The following is a 17,078-nucleotide window of genomic DNA, read 5'->3' on the forward strand; positions in this document are numbered from 1 at the left end:
TAATGCAGTGATGAATTCTAGTACATTAAAAGGCTCTTCAGCAATGGAATTGATGGATAACTACAGCAGAGATGGGGAGAGCAGTCCTGATTTTATGATCTGCAGAAAGTATCTAGCTGAACAGGTGCAAAAGATGAACATGCTTTGAGTTATAAGATGGAGAAAACTAGCATAAGTGGGTTTGTTTTCACAGCGTGAATATTCAGCATCCATCAAGAGGAACTGTGCAGAGGTGCCTGGAAGGCTGCATTTAATAGGTGTTCAGCTTTAAACTAGAAGAACGTGATGACTTCCACCCATCCTTCTGGTTAGGATACAGGCCAAGGAAAACAATGATCCCCACTAGTGATTTATAAAATTAAATCCCTCACAAAAAATAGTTTCCTACAAGATCTTCAACTTATCCTTTACTTTCTAAAACACAGAAATAGTGCTTCTATGATCTGATTTTTAAAATATAGTTCAACTAACAGAGTGAACAAGAAATCTGTGTGTGTGTCCAATAAATACTGAATGAAATAACCATGCTCACTGGCTACCTGTTGCCATCACCTTCCCTGGGATGAGGGGACTGGCCTCTCACCATCTGCTTGTGAATTCACATCTTTACTTCTTTCCTTGCTTCAACCCAGTTACAAGAGCTAGGGAGCATGATGTTCCTGAACTAATTACTAATATTTCAAGGAGATGCTCCGATGGTAATTTCTGAGACCACTTCTTAGGAGACAAGCCCAAGCAGGATGCCACTGATCAAGTCCATACGCTATGTTATTGCAGCAGGGAGAAGGCTTGGCATATGTGGCTGTGCTCCTCCAGTGATGCGCACCAAAGCAAGGTCAGGCAGGCTGGTGCTCCAGCCTCTGCCACACACAGTCCCCCTCTAGCATTGTACCACACAGCCAGCAGGGTTTCTAGACCGGGTCTGCAATTCTTCTGCCAATTTATCAATACAAACCTTCCAAGCTAAACGGCTGTACCGCACTTTCAAATCATTCAGACATACAGCCTTCCTTCTACAGGAATGTGATGTCAAAAATACAGGTGGACTACGGATCTTCCCCTCCTCGCCCAAAATAATTCATCTTTATTAGTTTCCTTACAACCACAAGGGCAGAAACTGAAACCTGAAAGGCAGACTTTTATTAAATATCAACATTCTCGCAAGTGTGATTTGAATTCTGTTCTAGGTTTCTTTCAACCATGTTTCCAAAAATTTAAGGTCAGCTGCCTCTGCCTGGGAAACATGCAATGATTCAGATACCTCAACATCCACGTACATGAGCAGAGGCTTTTCCTTTTATTATCTGGAAACAAGATAATTCCTCAGTGAGATAAACTGGTCAAGCCTATCAGGAAACAATAAACTGAGGAGATTTTGCATCAGTGTCATTTTTCACTTTTGTACGGCACTTCAAACAAAATTTGCATTTATAGTACAAATGAATTATTTCATTTATCCTGACATTTATCAGCCTGTTATTCAAAGCACAGCTTCAAAGACATGATAATAGAAGATCAGTTTGCTAGTCCTAAATATTTACTTCATTTCTATGCTTCAAATTTAATTCTGTTGCAAAAAAGGCACAGCCTGGCCTAGCACTGGATTAGATTAAAGAAAACTTCAAGAAACCAGAAGAGACATGCCAAAGCACACCAAAGGATTATTTGAAGGAACTGGAAGCCAAAGCAAAGGTAAACATTTCAAAACAGACAGTGAACTTGTGAAATAAGTGCATTTGTTAGGTTAGTAGTAAAGATGATAATCCAGACGCTTTACAAAATGCGGACTTTCATCCTGTTCTTGTTTGAGAGATGTATTGCTCAATGATGACATGACAACCATGTGGTATTTTTAACACAAATCAATGGGGGTGGATGGGTGGGAGGGAGAGAATCAACAGCAGCTGTCCCTTGGTGCGCCACTTGCACATCAAGGCCCAGCAGACCTCTAATTTTGGGTACCTATTTTCATATGGCCACCCTTGAGGGCTTGAGATCTGCTTCTCTCATGCCCTGAGCCACACTTTTCCACAGAATCTTTCTGGGGATGTGATCATGAATCAAGTCAGAAAGGCAAAGGCAGGGTGGTGGTGCTGCTAGTCTGGAAGCCCATGTATGTGGCACCAAATTCAGAAACTCCTCCTGGAAGTGGGGAGGTTATGAGTGGACTTAAGCTCTCATCTGCCACACTGAAAATGAGAATTTGCTTTAGAGAAGCGTGGTCACAAGTATGCAGCACTTCCATTCTGAATTTAAGAATCTGACATTTCTGCACAGTGTAGAAAAATTTGCATTTTCTGATGAGAAGTATTCCCTCAGAATTGTTCCTAAACAAATGCCCTTGAGTATACAGACACTAAAAACAACTTAAGCCACAGACTTATGTGGAAAGTGATACAGGGCATCAGCATACAACCATAAGACCATCTCTGGCTGAACTCCACAGTAAAGCTTAGATGCAAATGAGAATTTATCAGGAATGAGCCATTCTTTACCCTTCCCAATAGCCATCACCTTCACACTCATACTTTGGGTGGTCCCCTCCTCTGTCCAGAGCAGCAGCACATTAATTCACCAGAGACTGCAACGCTTTTTGCACAGGTCGCTGTGGCATGAAGCAGGGTTTGTTTCAGGTATGCATATCAGAAGATGGCTGAGCATATTCTCGTCAGTGCAGGCCTGACATTACATCACCCCAACTTTAGCAGACATGTCTAAATGCTGTCAATACTTGCCAACACAGCAAGTAATGCATTACCACCAAGCTGGTACTTTATACATAGCCACATCGTGCTCCACATTCAGGCAGATTGAAACGTTAGGAAGTATTCATGTACTTCTACTGCACGGCATTTTCATGCTATTTTGTGTGAAATCCTGGCAATGCCCGGATCCCAGTTGGTGACTTCAGGCTGTGACTGGCAAGAACCTGTTAAACCCCGTTACATCCACTTACTTTTCTGTCATTGGGTTCGACGTTTTCACCTTCATAGTCACCCTTTAAAAAAAGAAAACTTGTGTCATTCGGAGAGTCGCACCCAGAGCTGCTATGCCTCCTGCAATGCCTGTGTATCCTGCTCACTTAATGCATCGAAAACAGAAATGCAATCTGTAAAATAATGCTGTATTTTAGGAGTTCATTTGTCATAGCACACTTTGTCTCTTGTCGTTGGACACATTAAGAAAGAGTAATGATGTCTGTCACCAGGGAAAAAGGAATGAATAAGTGATAAAGGTGGCCTAAAAATGTCCAGGGAAAGGATGTGGTATTTCCACGGTGTTTGGGGTTCATCTCAGTCCACTTGACAGAGGAGAGAGCAGCTGAGAGAGCTGATCTGTATCCAGACTCTCCAAACACTCAGGGCTGATTAGATCTGAGGTTTTAATATGGAGCTATTTTTAAATACGATAAAGGAGTAAATGAAGACAACTAATAAATTGCTTACAACAGAGCCTATCAGTAGCTGTCTAAAGATGGGAGGCCAGTACATGCAGAGATGTTTATTTAACCTTTTTGGATTTTTAAGTGATATCACTGTAGCTTGCAAGTGCCTGATGTTTGTGATAAGCATCGGGCAGATGACTAGCCTGTTGTGATCACTGTTACTCAGAAATAAAACACTCAAGACAAAATGAGCAGGGCAGAAAACTAAGATGGCACACTTCATCTGCACATTTCCCATGGGGAAATCTGCACTGGGCTCAGTACTCTCTGTATGCTTACACAGCCAGCACATCATGAGCAGTATTTCTGCAATGTCCCCTTGACATCTGCCAGGCCTTTTTTGCAAGGCTCTGGCTGAGGGTGTGTGTTTGTCAGTTCTAGCTGTGCTGTGAACCCCCAAGTTAAGGTGACACCAGCACCCAGCTGTTGCATGCCTCCCACTCAGGGAATCACAGGATGGCTGAGGCTGGCAGGGACCTCTGGGGGTCACTGATCTAAATTCCCTGCTCAAGCAGGGACACCCAGAGCAGGGTGCCCAGGACCATGTCCAGGCGGCTTTTGAAGATCTCCAAGGAGGAGATGCCATCACCTCTCTGGACAACCTGTGCAACTGCTCTGTCACCCACAGGGCATAGCAGTGCTCCCTGGTGTTCAGACAGAACCTCCTGCGTCCCACTTTGTGCCCGCTGCCTCTGGTCCTGGCACCGGGCACCGCTGAAAAGAGCCTGGTTCTGCCTTCTTTGCACCCTCCCTTCAGGTATTTATAGACATTAATAAGATCCCTCTGTGCCTTTTCCTCTCCAGGCTGAACAGCCCCAGTTCCCTCAGTCTCTCCTGAGGGAAATGCCAGAGAGGTTTAGATCTGGGAGTGAGCCCCTTGGTGCCCCAGGAATACATATGAATCTCAGCAATGATGCCAGAGACCTTGGGAGCAGGCCAGAAAGTAACAGAACCATTCCATTTCCCAAGCCACCAAAACAACTCCTCTAATATCATTTTAAGACATCATCTGTGATCATCAAAAGTAGGACAGAGGTGGGGAATTCATTAAAAGTGACCACAGTGATGGAAACAGCCTGCAGAGGTTACTATAGTCATCCATCCTACAAGCAAGCAGGAAGTCAGGGTCCTGAGCACTGATGTTTGGGATGATGCCATTAATACATAACACAATAAGGACTACTTGTGTCAGACAGTAGACATGTAAAATATATTCCAAGATCACTTACATCATGCAAAGGATATGCAGCACTGTAAACTCCATTGGCAAGCAGGCTGGTGATCCCTTGAAAAATAAAGACATAATAGTTATTTACAATTTCAAGGCCAGACAGTCTCATGTCATCATCCTTCCTGGAGGTTTCCCTCAAAATAACAGTCATCTGCTCAGATAATGATTTTTCTGTCATCTCATTCCTTTTCATGTACTTTCATTTTTAATCATATAGGTTATTAAACATAACTCATTTTATGAAACGGAAAACTGCAGAGAGCAAGAAGAAGTCATATATATTTGAGAATCAAGAATTAGAAGCCAATGACTTGAAATTAGTCATTATAATCAACTGCATTTTCTGAAAAGTCAGTTTGATTTAAGGGCAAGCCTGCAGATTTGAAAGTGTGTAGCAGAAGGCTCGATCACAAGAAGAATACAACTGGAATTGATGGCATACGGGACCACGCATACGCACTCACCATACACACAGAGTTTTGAATTTAGATTTCAGATTGATTAGAGAAATTGTAGGGAAAGCCTTTGCAAAGACCTTGGCGTAATACTTACCATATTTACCACATTTTCGTCTTTTATTTAAAAGGGTAGTTTCCTTCTTTCTTCCCTCTCCTTTCCCTGTTTACACATCCGTTTATTAGTTACATGCATGAGCCTGAAAGCAGTTAATGCTTCATCTACACACCGTATGTGGCACGTGGGACTCTGAGGTCCTGCCCTCTCAGGTGCGGCTCCGCTCCTTCACCAGAGCCAGAGCACAGCAGCGACAGAAGGATGGGAGAAGGCACAGGGCCAAGGGCACGTCTGTGGTGCACCTCTCCCAGAAGTCGCCTGGCCAGACCCGGACCTCTGAGGGCTGTAGGGCACAGCCTCTCACACGCTGCTGCCTCTGCTGGCATTCATATAGCTACTCCCAGTGATGGAGCGGTACCCGCGTCTGAACGTGTTATCTGTGAAGGTAGGTTGGTGATCTGACTAACTGGTTTGGGGTATGGAGTCACAGCCTGTTCAGGTCAGTCGGTGCAAAGCCAAGCAGTTCTCTTTGTACAAGGCTAACTAAAAAAAAAAAAAAAAAATCTGGCATTGTGGAGAATTTCAAAGGACTTCAAACAAAGAAAAATGATGTGCTACGGTGTGCTCCATGCTGCCTGTCTGTTCATTGCTACCACGAGTGCGGGACAGCGAGCATGAACCAGGAAGCAGATCACTGCAGGTTCAGGAGACGTTTTCAATTGTTCTTGAAAGAACAATTTTTCAAGCTCACTAATATTTTCAAGTTCACTCATATTTTTACTGAGCACCTGCTGCAGGAACTGCTCCAGCAGTGCTCGGTATGCTGTATCATTATTTTTTCAAAGTGCTATTTAAGATTATACAGTGCTATGAATTTTCTGCAAATATCTCCACGCTTCTGGCAGAAACAACTAGGGAACAGATGAATTATTCTTCCAAGGCTGTGCTACCAAATAGCTACATAATATACTTGCACGTATCAGCATTTAGCAACTATGATACGTTCACATTTTCACAAATTTGCAAAATAAATAACAAAGACTGCAGTGTTTGCTGTGCTGCTGCCTTTTTCCTGCTGGACAGAAGTGTTGCAGCATTATCTGTGTTTGCTCAAATCCGTTTGCAACCTTTGCTGGGTTGTAACCCAGCATTCCAGAGCTGTAACACAAAGGACCTGATTGAGTTATGCTGATTATACCCTTGGACATGCCAGTCTAATGACATTTTTATTAGGTATACTTTGTGACATTGCCAGTCTACGGAAGAAGAACAATCCAGGAATCCTAACACTTTACCTTCCTCTGCCTTTTCAACCCACCTCTAATTTGTTTCCCATTTTTGGACTCCCCAAAAAATAAAAACAAAAAAGGAAAAAAAAACACAAGTGAGCAACCAACTCTAAGGCAAGAATTCAAACTGAGCTATATGATCTTCCCCTTTCAAGAGTGCAAATACACGATTTCCAACAAAAGTGATCTGACATCAGACTCAAAAAAGGGTCCTGAAAGTCACAGATGAATTTGGATTTCCCATGCTAAAGGGAAACAGAACTTCTGTTAATATTGGCTGAACACCAAGTAAATTTAGTGTATATAAGGACTCAACAATTGTACATTGTATGTTCTCACTTCAACAGAAAAGTCAAAGCAGGGAAATGATTTCTGGCGTAATTATTCTTCTATTATTTGATGGACTTCTAAATGGCTGATGGGTCAACATTGAACAGAACTACCTGTAATTCAAGTTCTCAGTGTTTTACTTAACTGCTTGTAGACAAATAAATGCTATAACAGATTCCAACAGTTATCAAATGCTTTCTCCCATGTTCATGCATTTTTCTCATCCATATATGTTTCTTTTGGTCATCTGAAGGAATTCAGCCTTCCATCTTACATAATTTGGTGTACCAACCACTTCTTACCTTTGGTCCCCCAGTCAAGTATAAACATCTGCCTCACAATATTTGAATTCATATTTACCTGTATTAGGAATTTAGTTCTTAAAACACCATCCCTAGGGCTGAAATCCTAAAACCACTGGTTGTGGCAGAATAAACTTCACCTGCAGCGGCTGTTTTGAGGACCAAGGGAAGGGTCAGCTTCCAGTGCACACCACAGCCCTTGGCCACGGGGTTAATCTTCCACTTATGACAGTGCTTTGGGCCATCACCAGTTAGAAGCATTTCACTTAAGTCATCAAAAAGCCATCCCACGATAAAAATTTGAGGTCACCACTTAAAGGGAACAGAGCAGCCCACAGACTCTCACAGCAGTTTTGGAAGCGCACAGTAATGCTCGCATCCACTGGCATGAGTGAGAAACTGAACCAATGCAGAGCACGTGTTCCCATGGCTTCAGATCATCTTCCATCCCTGCCATAAAGGACATAACTAACATCTGAAGGGGCTACATGGTCACCTATCATTTAATTTACAATTGAATCTACATATTCACATTTGAAAAAAAATACGAATAGCTACATTAATTACATTAAATTTCCGAATAAAACAATTATATCTACATACATCAAATCAGAGAGCAGAAGAAAAACCTAAACTCCACATCCAGTTACAGCACGCAATTATTTTCAATACCTGAAAACGATATTGATCTTAAACCTAAATAAAATTCCTTACCCATGCTATATTTTGCTTTGGTACATGTCGTTCTTTTCAATATTTCATAAACCTACAGAAGCAAAGTAAAAGAAAGGAAAGGGTTACTTCGGATATGGCCAGTGAAAAGCATAATCTTTCTGTGCACAGCTCAAACATAAGCATTGGCAAAACTGAGATGCTGATGAAGTCATCATTCTTTAATAAAAGTGGTGGCATTCAGGACAGCAGAGTTAAAGATTTCCTTACACAGCTAGCTGTACAAGAGAGGAGGGCTGAGCTTGCTAGCCAGTTGCTATGACTGCTGTTGGTTCGAGGGGAAGGGGACCACATTTAAGCACTTCTGCCACAGAACAGCTGTTCCCCCTCACGTTGACCACCTTCCCTCGCCGCCTGCGCTGCCCCTGGCTGTGCCCTCGCTGGCCACCCTCCGGCCCCGTGGCGCTTGTGCGGCACACGGCAGCTTATCAGAAACCAGGCTAAACAAAACAGCTTGACCTTAAAACTTCAGAGCTTGCACGATCTTGGTGGCAAAACAGGTGTATTTGTTTTACAATTTATTTTCATTTATTGTCAAATAACCTTTGCACATTGGCGCGAGGCTGGGACGGCGGCGGAGGGCAACCTCCGGCTTTTCAGCAGGAGCAGAGGCATGTCCTGCCCACTGCCTGACCTGCCTGGGGAACCGTGGCCACTGTCCCGGGGAGGTCCAGGGCTGCACACAGCCCAGGAGGGGCAAGCAACACAGCCACTGCCTGCCATGACGGTTTTTGGAGGGCACATGAGGCTGCTCCTCTGCCCAGTGCTGTCTTTCAGCTCCAGCCAGCTGAAGGGCTGTCATGGAGAGATTGCCAGTTATATAACATAGTTTTTATTTTATTTTATTTTAGTAAGTAAAAGGTCCTTGGCTTAGTTTCTATTCATCAAAGCCTCACAGGGAGTGACTGGATTCCTGTTCATTTTGCAGTAGGCGGGAGGGTCAATATTTGCACTGCGGTTTAAAAATACATATGGGAAAGGCAGCAGGGAACTTTAAGAAACAAGAATACAAAGAGAAATGCATGCAGGATAAGATGATGCCGGGCACCACTCAATATGCCTTTTATTACCAGGTTATTTGCAGGGATTTCAAACAAAGCAACATACTATCAGCAATACTGTTATATGCCCAGCGTTCCTTGAGTGGTTTTAAAAAACCATCCCACACCCCTCTTCCTCCCAGCCTCTGCCATTAGCTCTGCTTGCTTCAGCCCATTGCTGCGTAAGCTACCAAGGCTGACCCTCTGGCTCACCTTGTTCTACAGGGTCATTTTGGCTGGCTGCCTTTCTCAAGCATTCTTGTCATGAATTTTAACTCTTCACCTGCTCCCTTAAGTTTCTTACCTGTACCTACAAGGGTTTTTTAACTCTATACATAGACATAACAAGAAAGTCTGCAAACAAAAGCTATGTATTTTTCTCCCCAATCTCAAATGAAATATGCTATTGCAAATAAAATTTGATTATCATCTTTTCCTTTCCATTTCTGTCCTGCTGTATCTGCCTGCCTTGGTCAGACTCCCTGAGCCCTCACAACCTGTGCTCAGATAAATCTCTGCACACCACGCTGCAGGGGCACTGCATCCCGGGGGGCTGCACACTGGAATTTCGTGGCAGGAAGGGGAGGTCAGATATCTTACACCCCTTATCACCGCAGCAATAAAGTGCAGCTATAACGTGACATAAGCTCTTTTCAAAACCACTTAACATCCAAAAGGCTAACGTTAAATACGAGATAAAAGCATCCTTATGGTCACATTCCAGTGGGCCGATTAGCAGCCCTGAAAGGGGGCAAGGAGTCCGCACTGTACTTTGAAGAAGTGCTGCAGCAAATGCTGCAGGGCATGGTCCCTCTGACTGCCCTGGATACCGTGTGGGCTTTCCATTTAAATTCCCCTTCAGTGGCTATAGAGGAGACTGCACCTTCTCCCCTTTCTATTTTATGTTCCATGAGTCACAAGGAAATACTCGGATGTAGCTTGTACTATTTTATTCCTGTGTTAGGCTTCATTTCCATAAGGGATCTGCAGAAACTTGTATAGTTACAACACAAAAATGTATGGTTAGGGAAAGGGAAATGAGACACAGAGGTCCAGGTGGCAGAACCAGTGGCAGAGTCTAAATCTGTTCCTTCCTGGTTATATGGCTACTAGGAAACCATGTCCTGCATTCACCTTGAACCAAAAAGAAGATCCAAATTACTGTCTAAAGGTAGCAACCTGTTAGCATCAAATGCTATTCATCATACAAGCTAAAGCTGGAAATGCTTAATTTATTGGTTAAATAATTGATGTCACAGGCATTCCCTGGCATTTGGTACAGACAAACTTGCAGTAGGCTTTTCCCCAAAGCTGGCAAAGGGGCTCTTAACACCAGGACCAAAGCACCATCCACCATAAATTATTTACATACTGTACTTACTATAGTACTTCTTGTTTTGCTGTCAAAGAAGGAATCTCTGTCAGACAAATCAAATCTGTTAAAAGATTAGAAGGAAGCCCATTAGGTTAAAAAAAAAAAGCCAGTAATTTCCTGTTCTCGCTGACCCCTTCAATGTTATCTTTTCTCCTGGGGATCTCTCATAGCTAACATTAAAGAATAGCTTGTAGAAACCTCATTAAAAGAAAGTCCAACACAACTCTCACATTTTAAAGAGGCTGTTATATGTTTCACTCATTTTATATATTTATAGGTTTTTACACAGACACACAAAAGGCTGTTGATGCTCATTAAAGTTGAATTCCTGCCCACTACCGGTCTAAGATTTCTCCTAATAATCTACATTTGGGCTGAACCTGCAAACCTCTAAGAGCACTTTGTGCTGCTTTATTCAGCAAATATCCAGATGGCCTCACTGAAAAAAGCCACCACTGCAAGCAGTGTAAGGCACTTTCAAACACAACCTAAGGACCATCTTTTGGGCTTTCTCTGAGCCATGAGGCTCCTTTTCTGTAGGAACATTCCACGTGCAATACCTGTATAAATACAGTTCCTGCAAGTCTAAGAATACATCAAATTTCACATACATTGACTAGCCCCACCATCAGATATGTGAATCTAATACAGAACTCCATTAGCGTTCTGCATCTCCTTATTAAACACAAAAATATATATATTTAGAGTGAAGAAATCCTGCCCTAGGACTGGTATTTGTTCCAGCTGGCACACACATAAACATGGTCTTCAAAGCTTCTCCTCCGGGATGCTGGCCAAGGAAGAGCAGCAGCAAAGCAATCCAGGGCAGCCAAAACTTAGGCTGGGCCCCACCTTGCGATTTTTTCCTCCACCCACGTCTACAGCTATTCTTACCAATCCAAAATCGAAGGCAAAGCTGCCACTGGCTTCATACCATTTACAAGTCAAGACCCGGTTTGCAGTACATGAGTGAGCTGCCCATACCAGATGAATGGAGTTACCCTTACTGTTATCAACCCACATCTCTGCCCAGAAATTTTACTGAGCATTTTATTTTAAATGGAAAAAAGACTACTGTAAACCACACTAAGTTTTGTTTGGCAGTCTAAAAGTTTAAGTATATGCTTATATAGATATGTAACATATATCTTAACAAGAGTTAAAATGCACAAGGATTGCACACAGAAAAAGAAAAAGTACATTTACTGCAAAATGGAAATGTTTTTACAGTAACCACTAACAAAGCATCGGCATTTGTTTTCTTTTCACCTTTCCAGGTGCTATCAGAAAAACCCAAACCTGCTGGCATGGCTGCTGCCCCCACGCAGTCACTTACAAGTGCTGCTTCTCCCTGGAGAAGGGGTAGGAGAGGCGCTTCACTGTCTGCGGCTTGTGTTCGGCCACTTTGGGCTGGATGGGCTCTGTTATCTTCTGGATTACGGAGTTGATCTTTTTCAGAAGCCCATGGGTCTGATTGATCTGATACATCTGAGGGGGCAAACAGAAAGACAGTAAAATGTCATCGCTTTCTGGTTATCCACAGAGAGACTGAACTGTAAAAAATGAATTAGATAAACACATCTGCCTAAACTGTTGAGGAGCACAGCTTACCTTCTTGAAAACATCTTAGAACACATAGATGGATGGAAAAGTCAAAGCAAGGCAAGAAGAGGACGCAATATCCTGCAGCTTCCAAGACTTCCCCCCCTTCCATATAAATGAAGAATATTCAAGATACTTTGCTTCCACAACAGTGAAGTCACTAAGACCATTGCAGTTCTCTTTTGATCTGATTATGCTTCTGATTAAAACTGGTGGTAAGTGAGGCAATAATCAGGATTAATAAAAAATCCAAACCAAACATGTAGTTTTAGTTTTCTACTAAGTGATGCTGAGCTTTGAGACTGTCTCTTGTTCCATTATAGACTTTCCGCTGCAGTCTGCGACATGCACTTAGTATGTTTAAATATTAATCTATCTCTAAGCTATGCTCACTGACCAGGTAGTTATCTATCATGGATGATTTAGAACTTAGCTCATAATGAAAATACACCATGATATCTCTAATGATATTTCAATTATTCTGAGAGGTAATTTATTTTGTGGTAGAGTAGTCCCAACTCCTGCAAACATGACTGATGATGTGTAAGTAGTCACCTAAACCCAGTGAGACTACTGCACACAAAGTATTACATTCACTTTTTAGCAGTCCATCCTTTCAGGTGAGAAAGAAAACTCCAAGATATACAAGTAAGTTTCATTATCAATTGCAACCTCTTTTAAAACACACCGAGATGATGAGACTCTCTACAAGATCACTCACATCGTGTACAGATAAAGGCAGGAGACAGGAATTTGTGATTTCCATTCCTCCTTCCACTTATTCCTTCTGCTGTCCTAAGCAAGAAAGTTCATGACTCTCTTGCTTTTCCTGTTAAATACAAGGGGAACACCAGCCTCTTTGCTGGGCTGTGCAGATTAAACTATTTTAAAAACGCTTGTGGGAAGAGAAGTCTACGTTTGTAAGGTGCACAAAGATGAGAATGTGTTTAAACCATGCCTTCTGGGAGGGGAGGAAAAAGAAAACTGGGGCTTACCTTCTTTGTGGGCATCTTGAGCTTAAGAAACTCTGCCTCTCGACACAATACATTCCACGGTGCATGTATTTTTACAAATCCAACCCCATGGATTTTCGTCTTAAAAAAAAAAAAAAAAAAGGCAAGAGAAAAGGTTACCAGTGAGAGGAAATTAAATACTTTTCCCTTTGCGTTTCATCCACGTTTAAGGAACAGTCTATTACAGCCAACACTGTAAACCTCATTTGTTTGAGATGACCAGTTTCTAACAACAGGACAATCACTGGGCACCTTTCTGTGTAGAGCCGATATAAAACGTGACTCAGAAATGCTATTGTCTTCTAGAACAATCACCACTAGGTTAAACAGATAAGAAGATAAAAACTGTTTGGGAAATAAAAGCTAATGACTATTCACAAATACAGACTAAGCCAGTTAAATTTAATTCACAGGCACCCAGCCAAATGCTACAATTTCTTGAGTGCGTTGTAATGTAAGGGTCACAGCTGCAGCACGAAAGGAGAGCAGAGGCTGCAGATGCAGGCATCAACATCTATGTTAAAACACCAACCATTTTAATTAGGAAATTTGGTTGGAAAAATTGACCACCACCACCACCATAAATATCAGGGATGACAACAGCAGTATGTGTGGATCCCAGCAGTTACCCCAGCTGCGGTTTTCTCTTGCCCACCCCTGCACCCACGGGTGCCTACCAGCCCCACCAGAGAAACCACCTCCAAGACCCTGGACAAACGATGTCAAACCAGCAGGGGAGAAGAGAAAGAAACACTAATGAATCTTTCTAATGCTGTTGCTTTGCACATTCAGGCATTTTTAACAGCTAGCTTTCATTCAGCTATATTCCCTACCTGCCTTCTAGAAATCCATTAATTACTCAGAGGGCATAACTAACTGCCAGCCTTCTAATTAGGCATCGCTTCCAAACCATCCTTGAATTTATTTCACAGAAGAGCATTTAAGTGACTTAATAAACATCATCTGCGAACAAAACCCTTGTTCTTTTTGCAGTTAGTAAGGCCACCTACACAACTCCCAGGCATGCCTGTCAAGCTCCAGTGACTGCAGGTTTCCCCGTCTCTGATGTGCTGGATATGGAAGCTGCTGTAAACCCCCTTCCCTTTCATCTCTATATGCTTCTGATCTGGTCTGATATCTGGTACTAAGAGATACACGCTCTCCTTCTTCGTGGTGCCCTGGCTTGAATGCCAAGCCTTCTGCTTCGTTTGAAATCATATTACATGTCATGGGAGGGGACCTCCCAGCCCACTCAGGACTTTCAGTACCTAGGACTTGGCACAGGCAAGTTTCCAGTTCACTACAACAACCTGACAGAAAGCAATATGTATTTTCACCTGAGGATGGAGAAAAGGAAGATATGTCACGCTGTACCATCACCCTTCCCTAGAATTTGTGAGTTATGTGTGGCAGGTTTATTTGTTTATTTAACACTCTGACCACAGGTCTAACTGCTTAACCTCAATTTTTACACCCTGTGAACAAAACCAACATGAACGTTCACCCTCCCTCACAGGAATTTCAGGCTTATTGGTTGGATCAGTTAATTGTAATAGCTTTCTTTGAAATTAATATGGCTGTGGCTATTTCTACTAATCACACACTGGCAGTACTTCAAACACATGATTTTTTTATGTAGTCTAATAGTCTTTTAATAGAATATGCTGTTTTCAGAGTACAGGTGAAGGGCATTACAAGCTGTACTGTTCACAGCTGAGAATGGAAAGAGCAAAACTGTAGCACAGAGCCACATGCTTGAACCACAGCATTTACCAGAACTCCCTGCACAAATGTGATTCTCCAGAAGGCTGCACTGAGGTGTAAAAATTTCACTGTCTGCATCAGATATTTCTCATCAGAACCAGAATTACCAGCAGATCCAACCCACCGCATACTGTCAACCCACCGACCTCTGATTAGTGTTTACAGACACCTAAGCCTCGCCTCTAGCTATGGTAACACATCCATAAACCATGTGGCAATAAGGCACGCGCCACAGCGAGTGCTGCCCAAGGCAAGCTCAGTATCTCCCTGGATTCGACCACCAGTCATCCTCCTTATCTTTAGGCATCTGACGCAGCTCCTTACATCCTCGTCATGTTCCAGTTCCAGGCCAGCCTCCACAAGGTTTCCCTCATATTCCTCCCTCCGAAACCTCTTGTCGTCTTCATGCGAATCCGCGGGGGGTTCGCTCTCCCCCATCTCCAGCTGCACGCTCTTCCCAGGAAGCGGGTGGTCCTGCTTGGTGCTTCGCGCACTTGTGTCATTGTGGTGAGTTCTCCTGGCGAGTGCCCTCCCGGACGAGGACTTCTTGTAGTGATAAACTAGGATGTAATCTACCTTTCTCTTGCCGTCTCTGAAGTAAAGTCCATATTTGCAGTCAGCATCTGGATTTTTGGATAGGGAGTTCAACAGCTGGAAGTAGGGAGCAGGGGTGTGGAGAGGAGAGGAATAATTAGCAGAGAGCTGACATCGGCACCAAGCAGAACACATCCTCATATCAAGCACCCCTCCTCGCTGCCCAGAGTACGCAAGGGCCTATCTTCAGATAGCAAGCCTACAGGAGGAGCACCCACATGCTACTTACACAAAACAATTTTGCAAGTTAACACCTGCAATTTTCCTGATAGCCAGCTGGGATTTCATTGGCCAGAAATAAATAGATAAAATGACTGGGATTTAATTTAATTCCCAGCATGCTAGTTCATAATTTAGCTACTGGGTGGATTTGGTTGTCTCCGTTGAGGGTTAATTGCCACTAAGATCATCTGTCCTTTTCCACCCAGGACATCTGTGTTTCGGTTCTGACAAACAGATTAATATCATGTGCAAACACTTCTCACTTCTCTTATCTATCTCTGTGAGTTTGTACCATCTGAGAAAGAGATCATCCCAGATACAGACTGAAGAGAGCCAGCTGGTCACCAAGCGCAGCCAACAATGCACGTGGACTGCAGCCAGGGAAGCGAGTTCGTTGTGACCAAGTTCATCACCTTTCTCCCCGCTTATAAAACCCATGCCACTTTGCAGTCCGCGGGTGGCAAAGGCTTTATTCCTGCTCTGAATTAATGGTGTGCAAATTTGCTCTGCAGTGGTGCAGGATTCCAGAAATCTAAGTCTCAAAACCAACAGCATTTTCAAGTATTTTTCTGAAATTTGCACAGGACAACTGTAGAAACATACCAAAGTACTAACAATTATTAATTTCTGCTTGCAACAGCATAATGCTCATGCATAATTCTACCCTTGGATCATTTAAAAAGTGAAAACTTACAATTGGCATTAGTTTTCACAAAAATTACTAACCACAGGAGTGGCTTTCCAAGGACCAGGAACATTTTCAAGCTCCTAATTTTACAGGAGAACTTTAACCCTCGTGCAAGGAAAGGAATCCTGCTCCAAATGACAGCAATCGTCTCTCATTTGCAAATCATGCTGGTCAAAATCTGCTTGGGATGTGCACTCCTTTTGCTTGTTTCATCAAGAAAACTGGGAACATAACAGATCTGCAAACAATCGTCTCCAAACCCAACTTCTAAGCCACAGATAAAAAGAGCAGCCCGTGAGCTGATCACAGCCAACACACCTGAAACTTCATCCAAACAGCCACTTACTCGGCAGATCCCACTTACTCATTGGAGGGACTGAGCTGTGGAGGGCTGATCAACGTTATTCTGTCCCTCGACCCCAGCTGCATGGAAAAGCTGCTTGTGTTTGTACCACATTGAGACACTGCTGTTTAGTTCTTAAACATAACTGCAGTACAGATCACTAATCACTATTGCTTTCTGATTGCTTCATGATTAATGGCATGCATGCATTAATCCAGATTTATTTTTTTTTTAAAGCAAGCTGACAGTGTTTGTGGCCAGCAACTCAGGTATGCAATCTTCTATAGGAACAGAATAGTAAGAAATAGAAACTAACTAGGTTTCAGGATAGTCTCTTCAAAATATTGCTGTAAACAAGATACAGGAGCACTGGGTTTTCTTTCAAGATAACTAATTGTACTATTTTTTTTAAGATTTATTGATTGTATCAATTAACTAAACATCACTTGCTGAAAAATTGGGCTGAGCCCATAGATGTCCAGGTAAATGCAGGAAGATAAAATGAGGAAAAGGCTCAGACCTCAAGCACTTCCTACCCTCACTGGCCTGACTGTGGGGACAGCCAGCAGCAGTCTGTCCACCTGTCTGGGGAGGA

The 17,078-nt window shown here is 42.8% G+C and overlaps 1 protein-coding gene across 5 annotated transcripts in view; it reads right to left on the reverse strand.

Moving 5' to 3' along the window:
• The window catches only part of ANO1 (anoctamin 1), a 77,844-nt gene that overhangs the window by 24,764 nt on the left and 36,002 nt on the right, over window positions 1–17,078 (reverse strand). For 4 of the 5 annotated variants that reach the window (XM_080594341.1, XM_080594339.1, XM_080594342.1 and 1 more), the window contains exons 3-10: window positions 14,961–15,287; window positions 12,855–12,953; window positions 11,594–11,745; window positions 10,264–10,318; window positions 7,825–7,876; window positions 5,229–5,294; window positions 4,675–4,730; window positions 2,957–2,998 (exon numbers count right to left, since the gene is read on the reverse strand). In XM_080594341.1, coding sequence (XP_080450467.1) covers window positions 2,957–2,998; window positions 4,675–4,730; window positions 5,229–5,294; window positions 7,825–7,876; window positions 10,264–10,318; window positions 11,594–11,745; window positions 12,855–12,953; window positions 14,961–15,287 — 849 coding nt within the window. The remainder of the gene's footprint in view (window positions 1–2,956; window positions 2,999–4,674; window positions 4,731–5,228; window positions 5,295–7,824; window positions 7,877–10,263; window positions 10,319–11,593; window positions 11,746–12,854; window positions 12,954–14,960; window positions 15,288–17,078) is intronic. The other variant, XM_080594340.1, reaches the window with a different exon arrangement.

This window comes from Anser brachyrhynchus (genome assembly GCF_964034855.1).
Source record: "Anser brachyrhynchus genome assembly, chromosome: 5".
Classification (NCBI taxonomy): Eukaryota; Metazoa; Chordata; class Aves; order Anseriformes; family Anatidae; genus Anser; species Anser brachyrhynchus.